Here is a 20,554-nt window from a genome sequence, read left to right on the forward strand (position 1 = left end):
CTGTGAGTACCTACCCTTCCTTACTAAAGGCAGAGGAAGACGGAGACATAACAAAACTAGAAAAACACATGGAAGAAAAAGAAGGTTCATTTGTGGTCCCATCAAGAAGTAAAGATTGTTTGGGGTGTGTGTGTGTGTGTGTGTGTGTGTGTGTGTGTGTGTGTGTGTGTAAAATAGCTAAGATTATCCTAGAAACAAAGAACATATTCAGGTTGCTGGTTTTTCACTTACCGAGATAGAAGCATTTCCTTAATCATAAGAGTCACTCAGAAACGTTTCCAATGGTTAGATGAAAGTCTCTGTTATGTGTCTATCGGGACATGCTTAGCTGCTTGTCTAATGCTCAGGGAGAACCTGTCAACTTCCTGATGATGCATCCATTGCTAGTAGGCATGCAGAAGAGGGCTACCATAAGGTGCGAGCTTTGGGCAAACATTAACTCTCAATGTTCTGATCAATGAACAAACACTTCATTGCAACTATGGTCAGGACATCAAGAAAAGCCACAGTTGTTACTGGGCCAGTTAAACGGTCACAAGAAGATGTGACGCCAGATGTGGAAAGCCTGTTCACAGCTGAGAGGACAGGCATAGGAGCAGAATGTCATCCTCTGTGACAGTGTGATGGTGGTCTGGGTTTTCTAAGCTGAGGACATCTCTTTCCGCCTTGAGCTTTAGTTGGCTCTGTGCTAACTTGCTGAGTGGGATCAAGAATCTTAGAAACAAAGAAATAAACTTGCATTTGGTGCTCAGGGTGGGGTAGGCTACTAACCCTGAACTCTTGTTCTCCTAGGGTACACAGTGCCTTCACGTTGTCGACTAAAATGCAATATTTGTATGCTGTCGATAGCTCCCATTAGTCAGAGAGCGAGGAACAGTATGTGAAGGCAGGTTCTGAATCCATCCCAGGCAGAAAGACTGGAAAAATGCACTGTGGAGAAGTCAACCGGGAGAGATTAGATGAGGGAGTTAGGATAGAGGGGCACACCCAATGTGTAACAGTGGCAAGATTGGGGTCACAAGTAAAGGGACAAAAGAAATATAAAAAATAATTAGGAATGGTTATTGAATTCAAATGCACTGCCAAACCTAGCCGCTTCTTCCATTCACAAAATAGGTATGGTGTCTTATACATATTCTTGAACGTAACTGTTCATTGAAATGATTCTATATTTCAAAAACTCTCATATTTGTCTCTGACAAAGTTGGACAAAAGGACAGATACAACAATTATTTTAATAAGTACCAAATGTGTGTGATTTGTATGGCTTACCACGGGACGAGCAGCAAGTCATACCCTAGACCCACGTTGTTCCCCGTACACTGAGGGGATAGAGAGAGAATTGCCAAGGATACCATCACTCTCTCCAGCCTGGCTGTTCTCTGGACTCAGTTCTGACCCCACACAGTCTGGGCCACCTCATTCAGCCCTGAAAGTTCAAGGACCTCAGCTGGTCCTTGGCAAACCAAGTCAACCTTATATCCTGGATGGGGGCTTTTGCCCTGTTTTTTTCTTTATTGATTATTGTTCTGGTGATGACTGGAATTTCTCTGCCCTTGCTCATATTGTTTTTGTTTGAGATGAAGTCTTACTGTGTAGCCAAGGGTGGCCTCTAACTTGCCACCTTCTTACCTAAGCTTCCTGGGTACTGGACCACAAGCATATGCCCAGCCGTTTTTCATTATTCGGGTCAATTTCTGTGAATAAATTTCCTTATGGTTCATGCTTTGTCAGAAATAGATAACAAACCCTTCCACTGAAAGCAAATCAATACCAAGTTTTATATTTTTAAAATTATTTAAGCTTCTACAAAGCCTCAGAGGTGCCTCAGAACAATAAACTTTAGTTCGCTTCCATAAATATGAATTAATGGTGTTTCAGAGTGGCGTGTCTACTGGACTAAATGTACTAAAGAATTGTCCAATTTACTTTTTTAGTTAACATTGGATTTTGGAATGTGCGTCAAAATATATCCATGGAGCTGAGGAAATAGTTCAGCATTTAAGAACATTTACTACTTCTTTAGGGGACCCAGAATCAGTTCCCAGCACAAGCATTGGGCGACTTGTACAACCTGCTCTCTCTTGAGCTCCAGGGTACCCAACAGCCTCTTCTTACCTCTTCAGATACACTGCATGCACACACAAACACACACACAAACATATGTACACACACAGTGCACACACACACACAAATAAATAAAATCTAAAATTAAGAAATATAACAGGAATACTTTCATGAGGTACAGTTTTACCTCTGCTCTTTATTTCTTGTTGATGTGGGTTATGGAGTTGTCCTTATTGCAATTCCTTTCCCCGTGGAAGCATGCCAGGCTACAGAATAGAGAAGTTCTCAGAATTCCAGGATGTTAGGAATCATCTCTAAATGCGAACACAGTAGGGAGATTGTAATTAGAACAAGTAAAATGGTTTATAACACTCATCTCATCTCAAACCTCCATTACTTTAGTGACTCCTACCCAAGTCCCTTACCTGCTAGGTGCTCTCTCAGCTTAACTTCAGGGATTTCTGGTTTCTCTCCACCTTTGCCTTGGTTGTGACCCTCCTTTGGTCTCTCTCATTCACAGAGCCTGGTGTGTGCACAGTATTCGGAGATCCTCACTACAACACTTTTGATGGACGGACATTTAACTTCCAGGGAACGTGTCAGTATGTTCTGACAAAAGACTGCTCCTCCCCTGCCTCACCCTTTCAGGTGCTGGTGAAGAACGATGCCCGGAGGACCCGCTCCTTCTCCTGGACCAAATCTGTGGAGTTGGTGCTGGGTGAGAGCACGGTCAGCCTGCAGCAGCACCTCACGGTGCGCTGGAATGGCTCTCGCATTGCGCTGCCCTGCCACACGCCTCACTTCCACATTGACCTGGATGGCTACCTTTTGAAAGTGACTACCAGGGCAGGTAGGGCTTCTTTTGTGACCTCCCTTTGACCTTTATTCTCCTCACTAATGCAACAGCAGCACCTTCTTGGAAAGTGCTTCCTCTCTGCACAGGTGAAGTGGTCTTGTCTGCTGTTCATCTAGGAGACAGATGAGGCTATGGACTAACAATGGACATTTGTACCATGCAGAGCCTTGCTTCTGGACACCAGCCACACTAGTTTTACATTTTTTTGGATATCCAGAACCTTTCCATTCTCATTCTAAAAATAACAGTAGTACCCTCCGAGTAACCTCTGTCCAGCTTTGTTGCTATTTTAGGGCACTAATGTCCAGCTTGGAACTGTCAAGTGTCTCTTAGATCAGCCAGCCATGTGCAGTTTCACATCTGGGAGAAGGAGGGTTTCCTTGGTAGTAAGTGTTCAAAGGGGATGGAAGGATCCTCAGAAATAAACAGCTTTGGACCAGTTGGCTGTTCAAAAGAGAGAGGGAAGCCAGCCGGATGGCACAGGCCTGCTACGAAGGCAAGAGAGTCATGAGGTCAAGAGAAACAGTAAACAGAGAGATAGAGACACGGTCTTATGTTGGAGTGCTTACCTAGCCTATGTGAGGCCCTACGTTCAGTTCCTGGCACCTTTGAAACCTAAAAGCACAACAAAAGGCTTATATCAGTTCTTCTGGGGAATGCCTGATTTCCTTTGGTCATTCACTGGGAAGAATTCAGCAACCTTGTGTAGGCATAGAATAGGCATAGAGTAGGGGGACAGGAGCCACATGTGACCTTGTGTGGGCATGCAGACAGTCTATGGGGTCAGGAGCCACATGTGATTAGCAGTGTGATTACTCTAATACTGGTGGAAGATGTTCTTCTAGCTGAGAGTCAAGGACATTATTTCTGCTCTAGGAGACTTGCGAGGCTGACTTTGAGAGCGTATCCTCCAACTGGAAGTACAGAAATGGTCTCTGAGGCCATGTTTCACACTAGCCCCGGCCTACAGTGCTGCGCATGTCTACTACAAGAGCAAGCTGTTCTCAGATGCCAGTAGTCTACACGGACAAATCCTGGCGTGTTAGTTATTATCTCAGAGGAACGTTTCAGAAGCAAAGTCTATGAGTTCTTTATCTTTCTCAGAGAATCAGTTCAGTTCACTTGCACTAATATCCGTGTGGTTCCTGGCACACACCTTTGGCTAATGCACCACAGTCGCTGGATATTACACTGCGAGTTCCCCTGGTAAACTCTAGTTCATTGAGCACAGTCCTTAAAAGAATCAGTGCATTTTTTTTTCACTGCCTCTTTGATGAGAATTTAATAACTTAAATGCATTGATTGAGTTTAGTTTATTTAGTGGTTTTAGTTTTCCCCTGTTGCTTCAGAACCTTTGGCAATTGTTACAATTCAAGCCAAATAAGTATTTTGATAAATTGATTTAAGCCTATAGCATGGCACCTCAACTAAGCAGGGCCAGAGGCCAGGGTGGGGTCTGGGAGGTTTAAGCTACAGAGGCATCATTTCAGTGAGACGGTACGAAGGGTTAATGTATAGGGACATTCAGCAAAGATTTCCCGTCACCTCTCAGGTGCAAAGTCCCCTACTTACCCAACCAGGATGCTTAGGCCCTACTCAGAAAATTCAGACAATTGTCCTTTTATCCAAATGACACATGACGCAGCACCTTAAAACCAAGATTTCAGCTCTTTTCTGTAAAGGAACCACCATCCCCGGTCTCCCTGTAAAGTGGGTCCAAAATGGGCTGTTATTACACAGAAGTAATTAAAAGCATCCTGCCTATCTGTTTGCGAGCCAGCAAGACACAATGGATCGTACTGATATGGAAATTATTAGTCAGCCACAGCCCAGCTCTCAAGGAAGCCCTGGAAGATTACTAGCAGCCTAGGAGGTTCAACACTGTTCCGTGTACGGCTGGCAAAACGCTATGGAACAAGTATGTTCTTTGTACGATTCCATGTTGTAAAAATGAGCAAAGAGACGGGGCTGCTAAAAAAAAATGATAGCTCATAAATACCATAATCAGATTAGTGAATTTTATTACTCGGGACCTTGAGCTCAATCTTCCAATTTCTTTTCTTTTTCCATCTTTCTTTCCACGGTGCAAGGAATTTGTTTGGCACCCCTAACCTCAGCTGGACAGTTCTCCGTGGTACACGCATCCCACAAGTTTGCTTCCTAGAGAAGCTGTCTGGTCCCCTGAGTGCTGGACTCACTCTGCACTTTGCTCTGCATGAAATGACTGGCTTGCCAGACAATAGTCTTTCCACGCTGGTCTAGCCCTCTCAGTTTGAAATTTCCCTTAGAGGTAGTTTCATTTTTATCACCTATTGATTGTCTATTTCAAACAACAGTCATGGCATGTCCTTTGAGAGTTTGTCTTTCCTGTTTTCTTTCGTGAGTTAGAGAGATGAAAGGATCTTCAAAACAGTGGCTTACCCTAGGAGCGTCTTAGCACCACACTCCCTCACCAACCACCCTGTCCTTAGTTCTTAGCCAATATTCTAAATGGGGACTTTCTCTCTGCTCTCAGTTTGCCTCATTGGGTCTGCCTGAAGGTGCATACACAAGGAACATGCTTTTAATTAGGTTTTTGTGCAGATGTACATTTGTTGAACTCAGAATGTATCTTGGGCAGGCACATGGGTCACGGTGTACAGTAGCAGTCAAGGGTAATTTGTAAGAGCCGGTTCTCTCCTTCTATCATGTGGGTCTCACTCTGGGACCCTGGAACTCGAAGTCTTCTCCATTCAGACCCCTGAAAGATGGGATTATAAGTGTGCCCTTCCACACCCTGTCCCATCAGAGTCTTCTAACATGCTCATGGACGCTGTAGGCACCTGAAGCAGTGGGAGGTAGCTACTGTGTGGAATGTGAACCTAAATTATTAGGGCACAGAATCGCTGTCTTCAGTAGCACACAGGACTGATGGGACACATCATAGCAAATGCACTAACATTGAACAAAACACCTGTCTGTTTAAAATTGTCTCAGCCACCGCGATTTTGTCTTTCTCTTACTAAAAGTTACAGAAAAAAATCGTTTAGTTCTATTTATCAATATGGAATATATCCAGGCTTTACATCTTGCAAAAGCATCGATAACCAGAAGCAAAACAATACCAAAAGCAGATTGGGGAAATACTCCTTGGTGAGAAAGGGAAACTCGAAGGCCCTTCCTAAAGTGGAATGTGGCTGGTGCACATGGGCCCAGATGTGGCATGTGCTTCAGCTGTAGCGCGCTGACAGCTAACTAGCTATTCCTGCTCAATTTCTCATGCAGGGAAACTCATCCCAGCTGCAGAAAGGACCTTCTTTCGCCTCTTAAGCCCTTTCATGATGTTTTCCGCTTGAGATATCCATTGCAGAGACCATCTAGAAGAGCCATTCCTTCCATAGCAACCGGACCCGTCATAACTCTACCTCCTAAGGCTTCTGCTCTCATAAGAGGCAAACAAAGCTGCACAAACACAGATATAAATGACGACATAAAATTCACAAAGACATCGGTAGTAGAAAATTCATTTCCCTCCAGTATGAAGCTTGGCACGCATCACTGAAGGTCTCAATGTGCTTGTGACAAAGAAGGGTGGGCACTTTGGGGACCATGTTTTATGAATGAGATGTCAAGAAATTTGAGTAGAATTTACTGAAAGCAGAGTGGGTCTGCATGTCTCCAGGCATGTGCAGACTCCAGGCCCCGCACAGAGAGAACACAGTGATAGCTTATTCTCCACCACTGAGTTTGCAGGACTAAGCTGCCCAAAGGTTCAGAGTGATTTTACCATTGTCAGTGATGACATTGGACCCCCCCTCTTGGGTATAAATTCTTCACTGTTTGTGGTACTTGGAAGAACAGTGTTTGCCTGCTGTCTAAGAAGGAGATTTGCAGTTTGGAAAATTTTGCAAAGTGGAAAATCTTTGGAATTGTACTCTAACAGTTGGACTTGGTATGGAACTGATTTTCTCCCCTTGTTTCTCTTGCTGAGTAACTGCCTGGGTACAGGCTTGGGAGGTCAGGTTTCTTCTGCACCTTGGAGAACATATGACAAGTCATTTGATAGTGGGTTTGCCTTCTTTCACAAACAGTTATTTCAGTGTCTTAACCAGCATGAAACAGAATTTAGTTGACTTTACAGATTTAATGCATCAGCCTCACAGGGGTGATCCCTTTATGTACTGAGTCTGTACTATGAGCCAAGCAGTCCGCTAGATGGTGATGTATACAGAAGTGGACATGGTGTTATATGAAAGCTCTCAAAGTTGACACCATGTGTCACACAAGACTTCATGCAAGGCATGGTATGGGTATCCCAGCCCTGTGTCCCTTCTCTCCTTACTTGGTGCCAACATTGTTCCAGATTTCTTCCAGAACACTTTTCCTATGGCTTCCTTTTATCCTTTCTTTTCCAAGCTATTAAATTGCTTCTTTGAACTTATCCTCTTCTTTCAAGTAAACAACAACAAAAACAAAACCAAAACCAAAACCATTTTAATCATTTGCCTTGGATTTAGAGCACTCTGTTCCTTCTATTTAGTACAGAGTGGTTTCCTTATATGATTTTCCTGCTTATTTCTTGAGAATCCCAGTTTTGGGCCACTGGTTAATTTTACCAATAGCTCACCATAAAGTAACTATCTCATGGTAGCTATGTGGCTTTCTCATAGGGCAGCCATTTGGCTAGCCCTTTTCCCCTTTGTAGACATTTTCAAAGCAAAGTACTTCTAGCTTCAATCTGTCCTCTGTATGTCTTACTCATGTCCTCTTACTTACTCCAATATCTTGGGGAAATTTCATATCCCAACAAGGCCAATTCTCTTTCACGCTACCTACCCAAGTAGCTACTATCCTTTCCTTCTTTTCCTTTTTGTCCTTCCTTCCTTTATCCTTCCTTCCTTTTTCCTTCCTTTTCTCAGACCCATCCTCATCTCATCTCCGAACTCTGAGTATTTGCTCATCTGCCTAACTCAGGAATGAAGACAATGGATTTTAGGCCGAAAGACTCTTTTCTTCTTTCCAGGTGCTCAGAACAGGGAAAATGAAAGATTACCTTTATTAGGATCCCCAAAACCCATGAATGGGAGAAACGGGAGGGAACAGAGATTGCTCTGTTTAGAAGGTCTCTGAGGATACTGCTCTTAGCAAACAGTGACAAGAATGAAGATGTCCAGGGCAGACGTCCACATAAACGTGTTATAGAGGCTTCTGAAGTTCACACCACTGTGGTTCTTAGTCAGTCGCCTTGGAGCTTAGGCCCTGACAGAAGTTAGTCAGGTAAAATGGCATCAATGTATGTATAGGACAGAAAACTACAAAAAATTAGTCACTTTCTTTAGGTTGAACATTCAAAGGCTTTTCACATAGAATTCGCCTTTCTCTTGAGGACAGTAGCTTCACCTTCAACATCAAAGTGGATCTGAGGGAGTCTCTCTTTCCCAACTGTCTATTCAGACTTATCTGTGGTATGCCTGACTCTCCACATGTGATAGAACTTCACCAGTTAGTGCATTATTAATTAGTGATGTTCCTCAAAACCTAGCCTAGCATTTCTGGTAAAAGTTCCAGGTTTCTATACAAATTTTCCAACACTTTACTCAGTTCATCTAAACAAGAGTGCGCTCTTTCCTCCAGAGCAAAGACTGGTTTTGAGTGTTTGCTTGTTGTTTTTTATTTCTTGTTTGTTTGTTTCGGTAAGAAAGAAGCACTGGGGTGATAGTAGATAGACAAGAGGAAATTTGCCCACATCCTGGGAGTTTCCAGTATCTCTTCAGAGGCTGAAGCCTATGTTCATTCTAGGAATGGAGACATAAAAGTAAACAGGCTTCCACCCATTCACCTCCAGGAAATGTCTATCAGCAGTGGTCTGTGTCTCAGGAGTCACTGCACATGACAGGAGTGAATGCTTTCATGGATCCGAGTGTTGTCTTCTGGAGAATTCATAGTCATAGCTTACATATGTAGTTTTAAAAATTCTCATTATAGCAAGCAGTTTAGAAAATTTCCCTTGATAATTTTTTTCTTTTCTTTTTTTCCGGAGCTGGGGACCGAACCCAGGGCCTTGAGCTTGCTAGGCAAGCGCTCTACCACTGAGCTAAGTCCCCAACCCCTTCCCTTGATATTTAAAGAAATAATTATGTAGCAGAATATTTGGATAAAGAGATGGAAAAATCACATTAAAGGTTTAATGCTTATTTCTTCATATTTTGGAGTTATAGTCATTATTACATAAGCAAAGACACAATTTGGACAAACCCAACTATTTTCAGAAAAATTAAAAGTAATAAACACTAGAATACTGTGGTGAGATTAGTTATCTGTGGAGGTCAGACTCTAACTACAGAAGATAATACAAAAGGAAACATCATATAATTGATAAGTTCTAAACTGTCCACATAAAGGGACTTATTGATTTTTTTTTTATAGGATTGAAGATTGGTGGCGAGATTGAAAGTCAATTAAGAGTTTAGGCAGTGGCTAGGGTTGTTCACTGACAGGTGATAGCCAATGCTGTATAAAGATGCAAACAATTGGGGTTGGGGATTTAGCTCAGTGGTAGAGCGCTTGCCTAGGAAGCGCAAGGCCCTGGGTTCGGTCCCCAGCTCCGAAAAAAAGAACCAAAAAAAAAAAAAGATGCAAACAATTGGGGGTTATTGCAGTGTTCTAGAGTGAGTGATCCTCTTGTCCTCTTCTAGGTTTGGAGATATCGTGGGATGGAGACAGTTTTGTGGAGGTCATGGCTGCCCCTCATCTCAAGGGCAAGCTCTGTGGTCTTTGTGGCAATTACAATGGTCATAAACGCGATGACTTGATTGGTGGAGATGGAAACTTCAAGTTTGATGTGGATGACTTTGCTGAATCATGGAGGGTGGAATCCAATGAATTCTGCAACAGACCACAGAGAAAACCAGTGCCTGAGCTATGTCAGGGCACAGTGAAGGTGAAGCTTCGAGCCCATCGAGAGTGCCAGAAACTCAAGTCCTGGGAGTTCCAGACCTGCCACTCAACAGTGGACTATACCACTTTCTACCGGTAAGTGCAATGTGCTGACAGATAGGTTGGGATTATAGATTGACAGCATGCTTGACCTTGGAACCAAATGTACCAAATCTTTTGGTATGCCAAGTAAGGCCTTCAACTGTAGGGTAATCACCTCCACTTCTTTCTGCTAAGCAACTCCTCTTCTCTAAAATTGGTAAATTTCATAAAGTATTCCAGGTGTGTCTTCTCTAGTCAATACTGTTTGTGTCTACAGATGTTATAAGAAGTTGTTTCTAAGCTGAAGGTATGTTTTGGGAGTTAGCCTGAATGCAAGCCTGTTGAGTACAGGCATGGACTGAATCTCAGCTCGGATCATCCTGGCCTCTGTTTTGTGGTTAAGTGAGCTCAATTATCCCAAGCCTGAGAAACAATATACATGTGCTTCGTGGTCTTGTTCAGATCCAGTCTGCACACGGAAAAATACAGAGCTGGATTATGATCAACATGGCACTACATGTCCAGAGTCAGAGGACAGTAGAAGACGGGCTCGAGGATGGAGGAGGGAAGCATGGCATTAAGATGGAGACTTTTGTCCTTTCTACCCTGTTACCTCCAGTTAACACCCAGCAGCTCCCTGCAGAGGGGTTTGCTTTTGACTTCCTTGCAACAGGATCGCTCCAGAAGTTGATGAGTTGGCCTGCTGCACTCCTGGTTCCTACACAATTCCAGGAGTTCAAGAGTCATGACTGCCTATAACACTAACCACCATGGGCGTGTGAGGAAACATGAGAGGAATGCAGCTCAGAAGGCCTTGTTTAAGTGATTTGCCCGTGGCTCTTAAAACTAGGAAACTCCTGTGGTCTGCAACCGCAGAGAGGTTATTTTTACTCTTTAATTGCCACCACTTTATTTCCCTTAGCTCTCATTAAATGTGATCTTTTTATTTTAATTTGATCTTTGGACATAAAAGATAAATCTCTATAAAGGCAACCCAAAGCGGGATGGAAAAAGACTGTCCCTGTCATCACACATCCCCAAGCATGGCTGAATCTGCCAAGCCGTTTGGCTCTAGTCATACGCTCCACTCTTTCAGCCATTTTCCTGTTATAATTTGAATCCTTTGGCTTCCCTTATTTTTCCCCTTTGTTCTGCCCCTGAGATTGGCTCCACCCCTTCCCTACTGAGTCAGAGTTGGAGATCATGGATGAGTTAACCATCTGGATGACCCATATTTTATTTGGAATCTTAAAGAGGGGGGGTCAGGGGCGCTTGGGAGAGCAAAGCAATTAAGAATATTAGCATTGTGGACTCCCAGTTTTCAGGACCATGAGGCCGTTCAACGTTCCTGTGCAAGCCTTGCTTCATCTATCTGTGAATTCGAGACAACAGGAATTGTTCTTCCTATTTAATACGATTTTGAACCAAAAAGCTAGAGGTGCTGGAGCTGTTGGCTACCACCATTTTGTTTCTGTCAGTTAGAAGACAAACGGAAAGAGCCTCCTTTGGAAGCTCTCCCAGTCTAGATGAAGGCTCGGACTGGACTCTTTTCTCTCCTGTAAATAGGATGGAGAGGCTGTACCTTCCCAGGCCTCATCTGCCTATCTTTTCAAAAGATTTCACTGAAAACAATAACTGGACAGCAGGGCTATGGAGATCGGTCTTCTACCAAATTCCCATGTCTTTTGCCTCTGGGGAATTAATTAGTGTTAAGCTCCTCTGAGATCAGCAGAATAGTGTGGCTTTGGCAGATATCCCAAGAAACCAATTCAATGCATAGAATCAGAAAGAGTTGACTTGTTCAGTGGCCAGGTGGTTATCCTCTTCTGTCCTTTAAGAGCTCTGCAGCAGCTACAGCAACATAGCAGAGGATGTTTGTATCAGAGGCTAGATGTGGCCAGCCTGGGCAAGTTCAGGCACGCTCTTTAGTTCTTTGTACAGGTAGACTAAGGCAGGATGTAGTAGGGAATTGGGCTTATTTTCTATCTGTTGCTGGCATGGTCTGGTGCGGGATGGCCTTGGGTCTTCTTCTCTTCCCTAGAAATGACAGGACCAGAGATCTAGACAACCATGCCAGCCACATAAACCTACTTGACACCCTGACTCCATAGCAGAAGGATGTGTCCTCCCTCATATTGAAGTGGAAGGGACAATATTGGGTATGTCCTGGGCTTTCCTCCTTTCGTAGAAGGAAAGAAATGGAGTCCCATGCAGAGAGACAGTTGCTCCCTGGTGCTCTAGAGAGGCCTAACTGCAGGGTTCTGGATAGACTTCCTAAAGCAGGGGACTGAGGATGATCTACTTACATGGTGGAAAGAAGCTGGACCAGTTACTTTCCAGCTGGCAACCTCCATGAAGCCAATGGAGCTCCACATGCTCCATGTAGCGTTGGTTAAATCTTTGTTCTGAGGAATGAAGGCACTGGACAGGGTGATGCTGGCACATGGCAGATGGACTGCTCAAACCCACTGTGTGTCCTTACCCTATGTCCTTGATGTTTGTTGGGGACATTCCTGAGTTCAGTTCTGTAACTGCTGGTAGCTCCTGAATCCATCACTGAGACCCGAGTTTTTAGGTTCTTACTGACAAAACCTTGAACTATTTGAAAATGAACAGTTTCTCTTTCACAACACTGACTGCTTGGCCATTTTTGTGCCATGACTTCTGTTGTAGAGGAGAGACAAAAACGGCAATCACATGACCCACCATACCTACCAAGTGTTTCTTAGTGTATTTGAAAGCACAAGATAGAATTTCTGAAGTCAACCTGACATGTTGTCAGAATTATGGCCTTGATATATTTATTAAGAGTTCTTATAGGACAAGGAGTTCTTGCCTTGATATAGGAACTCACCACTAGCAGAAATAGTGTTGGAATTTTATTTTGTTTATTTTTGCTCATCTGTCAAAAATGTATCTTTTTGTTGCTAATGAAGAGGAAAGTTTTTCTCTTTTTTATACATGCATACACACACACACACACACTCCTATGTGTTTGTGACAAAGTGAAGCATATTTCTTTTTTTTTTATTAACTCGAGTATTTCTTATTTACATTTCGAGTGTTATTCCCTTTCCCGGTTTCCGGGCAAACATCCCCCTAATCCCTCCCCCTCCCCTTCTTTATGGGTGTTCCCCTCCCCATCTTCCCCCCATTGCCGCCCTCCCCCCAACAGTCTAGTTCACTGGGGGTTCAGTCTTAGCAGGACCCAGGGCTTCCTCTTCCACTGGTGCTCTTACTAGGATATTCATTGCTACCTACGAGGTCAGAGTCCAGGGTCAGTCCATGTATAGTCTTTGGGTAGTGGCTTAGTCCCTGGAAGCTCTGGTTGGTTGGCATTGTTGTACATATGGGGTCTCGATCCCCTTCAAGCTCTTCCAGTTCTTTCTCTGATTCCTTCAACGGGGATCCTATTCTCAGTTCAGTGGTTTGCTACTGGCATTCGCCTCTGTGTTTGCTGTATTCTGGCTGTGTCTCTCAGGAGCGATCTACATCCGGCTCCTGTCGGCCTGCACTTCTTTGCTTCATCCTTCTTGTCTAATTGGATGGCTGTATATGTATGGGCCACATGTGGGGCAGGCTCTGAATGGGTGTTCCTTCTGTGTCTGTTTTAATCTTTGCCTCTCTATTCCCTGCCAAGGGTATTCTTGTTCCCCTTTTAAAGAAGGAGTGAAGCATTCACATTTTGATCATCTGTCTTGAGTTTTATTTGTTCTAGGCATCTAGGGTGATTCAAGCATTTGGGCTAATAGCCACTTATCAATGAGTGCATACCATGTGTGTTTTTCGGTGATTGGGTTAGCTCACTCAGGATGATATTTTCCAGTCCCTACCATTTGCCTACGAATTTCATAAAGTCATTGTTTTTGATAGCTGAGTAATATTCCTTTGTGTAGATGTACCACATTTTCTGTATCCATTCCTCTGTTGAAGGGCATCTGGGTTCTTTCCAGCTTCTGGTTATTATAAATAAGGCTGCGATGAAAATAGTGGAGCACGTGTTTTTTTTATATGTTGGGGCATCTTTTGGGTATATGCCCAAGAGAGGTATAGCTGGATCCTCAGGCAGTTCAATGTCCAATTTTCTGAGGAACCTCCAGACTGATTTCCAGAATGGTTGTACCAGTCTGCAATCCCACCAACAATGGAGGAGTGTTCCTCTTTCTCCCCATCCTCGCCAGCATTTGCTGTCACCTGAATTTTTGATCTTAGCCATTCTCACTGGTGTGAGGTGAAATCTCAGGGTTGTTTTGATTTGCATTTCCCTTATGACTAAAGATGTTGAACATTTCTTTAGGTGTTTCTCAGCCATTCAGCATTCCTCAGCTGTGAACTCTTTGTTTAGCTCTGAACCCCATTTTTAATAGGGTTATTTGTCTCCCTGCCGTCTAACTTCTTGAGTTCTTTGTATATTTTGGATATAAGGCCTCTATCTGTTGTAGGATTGGTAAAGATCTTTTCCCAATCTGTTGGTTGCCGTTTTGTCCTAACCACAGTGTCCTTTGCCTTACAGAAGCTTTGCAGTTTTATGAGATCCCATTTGTCGATTCTTGATCTTAGAGCATAAGCCATTGGTGTTTTGTTCAGGAAATTTTTTCCAGGTGAAGCATATGTCTTATAGTGTTTTCTCTTCCCGGTATTCTTAAGTTCATGGAACTTTGCACAAAGCAAATTCCTATGTGTGATAATTTTTTCTATAAAGACAAAATATTTTATTTCTCCGAATTACTTATCTTTGAAAAGTCTGGGATTCGTGAGCTCTTTTATTTTGGCCTATTACCTAATTCAGTATCTTTGCTAATAAACTGTCTATTGCCTAAACATTCAAAAATTACCACTTTATAGAGGAATAAGAGATACACGCATATTAGTCAATGCTTAATTTTTTTCCTTTGGGAAACATTTAAGATTATGCTGTTTCATTTGTATTCAGATGTCAGTTTGATCCTTGGGCTAAACTGATACCAAATTTTGAGATATGCTCAAATCCTTTGTAATTACAATAAATTTCTTTGAATAGAAAATTGAATATCTCTGGGCACAAAACGATTAGTACCAGATTATATAAAACGCTGAGTGTTTTGACATGGTGTCTTTTTTTTTTTTTTTTTTTTTGTTCTTTTTTTCGGAGCTGGGGACCGAACCCAGGGCCTTGCGCTTCCTAGGTAAGCGCTCTACCACTGAGCTAAATCCCCAGCCCCTTGACATGGTGTCTTAAGACTTAAGTTTCTTACTTGCATTTTCCTTAAATAGTCACATGGCAGTAACATTTTACATCATTTATTTCCTGGTGTGTTTTGAAATATCCTTGGAGTCTGGAGGGATTGTAGAGTGCAGAGAAGTGATAGACAACAGGTCTGCATTGTATCCAGATTCACACATTGTCCTCTCTGAGAAAAATGGTGAGGCAGCTCATACCTTGTCCCTTCTCACATCTCCCTCAGCCTCACGCTGCTTCTCCTTGTGCCCCAGATGCCAACTGAGCAGTAGGTACTTCTGTCTCCCACAGTGACTCAGCCAGTGTCAACTCCTCTCCCCACCACCATTGAGTTTCCCAAACAGACCCAGCCCAAGTAGTCTGGGGGGCAGAGGTCAGAATACAAGTTGGCACACAGTATGGGCAAGTATTGGAAAAGACAACACCCACTGTGTGTTGGACTTTGAAGTGAGAGCAGGATCACATTCCATTGTAGAGAAGTCAAGATGTGAACGCGAAGTACTGTGAAGTCCAGATATTTAGAGGCCACAGCATCCTTGTATGCTCCTTACTGGGGGGTGGTTCCCAGTGCACAATCCTTTAAAATTATTATAATTTAAAGATATTTTTATATATTTTGAACCCTTCCCAAATTCTTCCCACATCTTCCTCACCTCATACCCAACCAACTTTATGCTTTCTTTCCCAAACAAACAATATATTTTTAAAAAGGCCAAAAGAAAAAAGGCCCAACAAAAACAATGGCATTCTCTCGTGTTGGTCAAGTACTCTGGGTCTTAGGGCCTTCCCTGTATGTGCTTGATTATACCCAATGACACTACATTGGAGAGGATGGATTTGTCCTTTCTCAGAAGGCATCACTTGTAAATAGCTTCTTGGTTAGAGCCAGGACTCCTCCCCCTTTTCAGTGCTAGGATCTTATCTGGCTTGAGCTTGAACGTGTCTTGTGCCTGGTGCCATAATCTCTGGGTTCACATGTGCGTCAGTCCTGTCATGTCTGGGAGACACTGCTGCCTTGGAGTTGTCCCCTGCATTTGACTTTTACAATCTTTATACATCCTCTTCTGTGCAGGTCCTTAAGCTTTAAGGGGAGAGGTTTGAGGAAAGCATCCCATTTAGTGCTATGTTCTCTAGAGTCTCTCACTCTTTCCACATTGACTTGTTGCGGGTCTGTTAATTTCCAACTGCTACAGGAAGGAACTTCGCTGGTTAGAGCTAAGCGAGGCACTGACCATGGGCATAGGATGCCTGTCACTTTACTGTTCTGTAGCTGTGAGAGACACCATGGCCAAGTCAAATCTTACTAAACAAAGCATTTAGCTCAAGGGTCTTTCTTCCAGTTCCAGACGGTTAATCCATTATCATCACAGTAGAGACTGTAGTGGTGTACAGACAGCCGATGCAGGGGCAGTAGTTGAGAGCTACATCCTAATCCTCAGACAGTGAGCAGAAAGAGAGACACTGGACCTGGCCTTGGCTTTTTAAACCTCCAAGTCTACCCCAATGAGACTTCAGTTCTCCAATTGGGGACTAAACATGCAGATATATAAGCCTAATGGACCGTTGTCATTTAAGCCACCACAGAGCAGTATGCCATTACGAATCATCTTGTTTCTATGCTCCTTAAGCAGAAGAATGGTGTTAGGTTTTCCCCTAGTCTTGTAGCTTTTCTAGCCTCAGGCTCTTTGGCACTTTAGTGTGAAGTGGGCCTTAAATCCAATTTTAAATTGTTCCCATAACGTTTGTGCCACTGTTAGAACAGGGTATCACAGGCAAGTTGCTGTCGTAGGTCACAGGGTTTATAGTTGGGTAATATTGATGATTACTTTTCTCCTCTGGTAGGGTACAGAATATCTCCCAGAACCATGTGTGCTAGTTGGTTGGGGTAAAGCTACTGGTTGAGCACCAGTTAGTCTTCTCCATATTCAGTTCCATAAGTAAGTGTTCTCCTCAGCAAGAGGGCCCATAGGGCCTTTGCCATTAGGATGTGAAGAGCGACCAGTAGCCTTGACAACAACATCCAGTGTTTGAGTGGTCCCACGGGGCACTTTTGGCCAATGAATCAAGAAAATATACACTTTTCCTGTCACTGGGTGCTTTACTTGATGGCAAAAGATGTCTAGTTGGGGCATTATCTTCCCCATTGTATGGCGACTTCATTTAAATGGCTTTTACGAATGTATGTGGTTTAGGAAGCTTCTACAGTAGTAGGCTTGCATATGGTTTTTCAAAAGGCATTAAATGTTTTTTCCCCCTACCCGTATTCCCTATTTCATTCTGCTCCTCCCCTACCCCCAATTTAATCCTCGGATTCTAGTTTCTCCTTTATCTCTCCACAACACTATATTCTGTTTCCTGTTGGGAGATACCCTTCTTCCCCCTGGTGTACCCAACTTCTATGATTATATTGATTGCAGCATACATATCAAAAGCTGAAAGCTAGCCTCTACATAGAAGAGAATATAGAGCATATTTGTTTTTTTTTTTTGGGGGGGGGGTCTAGGTGACCTCACGCAGGAAGACTGTTTCTAGCTCCATCCATTTGTCAGTGAATTTTGTTTTTCTTAACAACTGAATATTACTTCATTGTGTAAATTACCACATTTTCACTATTTGCTCATCTACTCATCAGTTGATGGACTTCTTAGCTGTTTCTAATTTCTGGCTGTTATGAATAAAGCAGCAATGAACGTGGATGAGCAAGTGTCTCTGGAGCAGGATGTAGAGTCCACTGGCTGTATGCCCAAGAGGGGTATTGCTGGATACTGAAGGAGACTAAGCTCCAACTTTCTGAGGAAGCAATAACTGATTTCCACATGCATGTACCAGTTTGTACTCTTGCCAACAATAAAGAAGTGTCCCCCTTTTCCCTGCATCCTCGCCAGCATGTGCAGTCATTTGTTTTATTGATCTTGCCCATTCCGACTCGGGTAAGATGAACTCTAAGTAGTTTTAATTCGAATTTTCTTGGTGGCTACAGATCTGAAGCATTTCTTTAAGTGTTTCTCAGCCTTTTGTGTTTCATCATTTGAGACATTTTCTGAGGCTCTCTGTTTAGATCTGTACCCCGTTTTAAATTGCATTGTTTGTTTTCTTAATGTTCAGTTTCTTTTTAGTTCTTTATACACTCTAGATACTGACAATAGATGTACAATCGGTAAATATTTTTCCCATTCTGTAGACTCAGGTTTTCCTGGAATGGTGGTATTCTTTATCATACAAAACTTCCATGAGCTTCCACATATTAGTTGTTGATCTTAATGCCTCTGCCTGTTCAGAAGGTCCTTCTCTATATCAATTAGTTAAAGCCTGTTCCCTGCTTCTTTGATCAGATTCAGGATATATGGTGTTCTGTTCAGGTCCTTGATCCATTTGGAGTTGAGTGCTGTGCAGTACAATAGATATGGTTCTATTTTCATTCTTCAACAAACAACCCTACAATTTGAACAACTCTATTTATTGAAGATGCCACCTCAGGCATGTGTGGGTATGTGAACTTAATGTATAAATCTTCAATTTGATTCCATTGATCAATGTGTTTTTATGCCAGTCTCTTGCTGTTTTTATTATTATAGCTCTGTAATGCATCTTGAAATCTGGGATGGTAATACTTTCAGTGGTTCTGGTTGTCTTAATAATTGTGTGTGTGTGTGTGTGTGTGTGTGTGTGTGTGTGTGTGTGTGTGTATTTCCCATGTGAAATTATGTTAGAATTTTGATGGAGACTACATTAAATCTGTAAACTGCCTTTGGTATGATGGCGAGTTACACAATATTCCTATTGATCTTTGGGTGTCTTTTTATCGTCTGGTAACTTTTTCACATTTTTCTCTGATATCTTAAAGTTTTTTTTATTTATTTTATTTATTAAGTCTTTTACTTGCTTGCTTAGATTTATTTTTGGAGGCCACTCAGAAAGGTACTGCTTTTCTGATTTCTTTCTGAGTCTGTCATTTCTATAGAGGAAGGCTACTACTTTTTGTCTATTAATTTTGTATTTTCCTACTTAGAAAGTGTTGGTCAACTGTGTAAGTTTTTTGGAGTCTTTACTTATGTATAAAATCATAGCATCTGTAAATAAAATGTTTTGACTTCTTTCCTATTTCTGTCCACTTGATGGCCTTTGGATGTCTTATTGCTCCATTTCTCTTTTTCTTTTTCTTTTTTTTTTTTTTTTTTTTTTTTGGAGCTGGGGACCGAACTCAGGGCCTTGCGCTTGCTAGGCGAGCGCTCTACCACTGAGTAAATCCCCAATGCTCCATTTCTCTAGATAAGACTTTAAATACTATATTGAATAGGTATGAAGAAAGTGGACAGCCTTGTCTTCTTGTTCCTGATTTTAGTGGGAAAGCTTTGAGTTCTCTCTGTTTAGGCTGATGTTGGCCATGCCTTTTTTCTTGGTATTAATTGCTTTCTTATGTGATGTACGTCCCTTGTTTTCCAAGTTTCTTCAAGACTTCTATCATAAAGTTACAGTAAATTTGTCAAAGGCCTTTTCTGCACCTAATGAGATGACCATGTGTTTTTCCATTTTCTTTTGGTCTGTTTAGGTAATAGATTACATTTATTAATTTATATATGTTGAACCATCCTTGTGTCTTTGGATGAATCCTACTCAATCACAGAAAATAATCTTTCCAATGTGTTCTTGAATTCATTTTGGAAATATTTTATTCACAACTTTTTGCATCTATGTTCAAAAGGGAAATTAGTATTTTGTTTCTTTTGGAGGGTCACTGTGTGGTTTAAATATTGGTGTAATAGTGTACACATAAAAAATTAGGCAGTGTCCCCAATTCCTATTTTGTAGAATAATTTGAGGAATATTATCATTAACTCTTCTGAAATTCTAGTGCATTTCTGTACTGAATCCTCCTGGTTCCAGGCTCTTTGGGGTTGGGAGACATTCAGTTATTGCTTCTGTTTCACTGGGAGGTTATTGATCTGCTTAAATTGATAAATTCATCTTACCTTAATTTGGTAGGTTATATGTATCAAGACTCAGTCATTTCTTTTAGATTTTCCAGTTGGTGGAATAGAAATTTTGAAGATATATCCTTATGATTTTCTGGATTTCCTTAGTATTTGCTGTAATGTCCACCTTTTCATCACTATTGTTATTATTTTGGATCTTTTATCTCCATCTTTTGGTTTATTTGGCTAAGAGTTTGTTAATCTTGTTGATTTTCTTAAGAACCAACTCTTCATTTCATTGATTCTATGTGTGTTTGCTTTTGTTTCTATTTCATTGACTTCAGCCCTGGGATTGTTTCTTTCTTCCCATCTCCTGCCTTTAGGGATTATTTCTTCTTGTTTTTCTAGAGTTTCAGGTATGTTATTAAGTTACCAACTTGAGATTTATCTGGATTTTTAATGTAGGCATTTATTGCCATGATGTTGCATTTTAGAATAGCCTTCTCTATGTTGTATAGATTTTGGTATGCTGTGTGTTGTTTG

General features: G+C 42.0%; 1 protein-coding gene across 2 annotated transcripts in view; it reads left to right on the forward strand.

Annotated features, from left to right (window-relative positions):
- Positions 1-20,554, forward strand: part of Bmper (BMP-binding endothelial regulator) — a 248,005-nt gene that overhangs the window by 163,397 nt on the left and 64,054 nt on the right. For both annotated transcript variants that reach the window (NM_001135799.1, XM_087560859.1), the window contains 2 exon segments: positions 2,588-2,917; positions 9,598-9,934. In NM_001135799.1, the coding sequence (NP_001129271.1) occupies positions 2,588-2,917; positions 9,598-9,934 (667 nt within the window).

This window comes from Rattus norvegicus, chromosome 8 (assembly GCF_021556685.1).
Source record: "Rattus norvegicus strain SHRSP/BbbUtx chromosome 8, alternate assembly SHRSP_T2T, whole genome shotgun sequence".
NCBI classification, from domain to species: domain Eukaryota; kingdom Metazoa; phylum Chordata; class Mammalia; order Rodentia; family Muridae; genus Rattus; species Rattus norvegicus.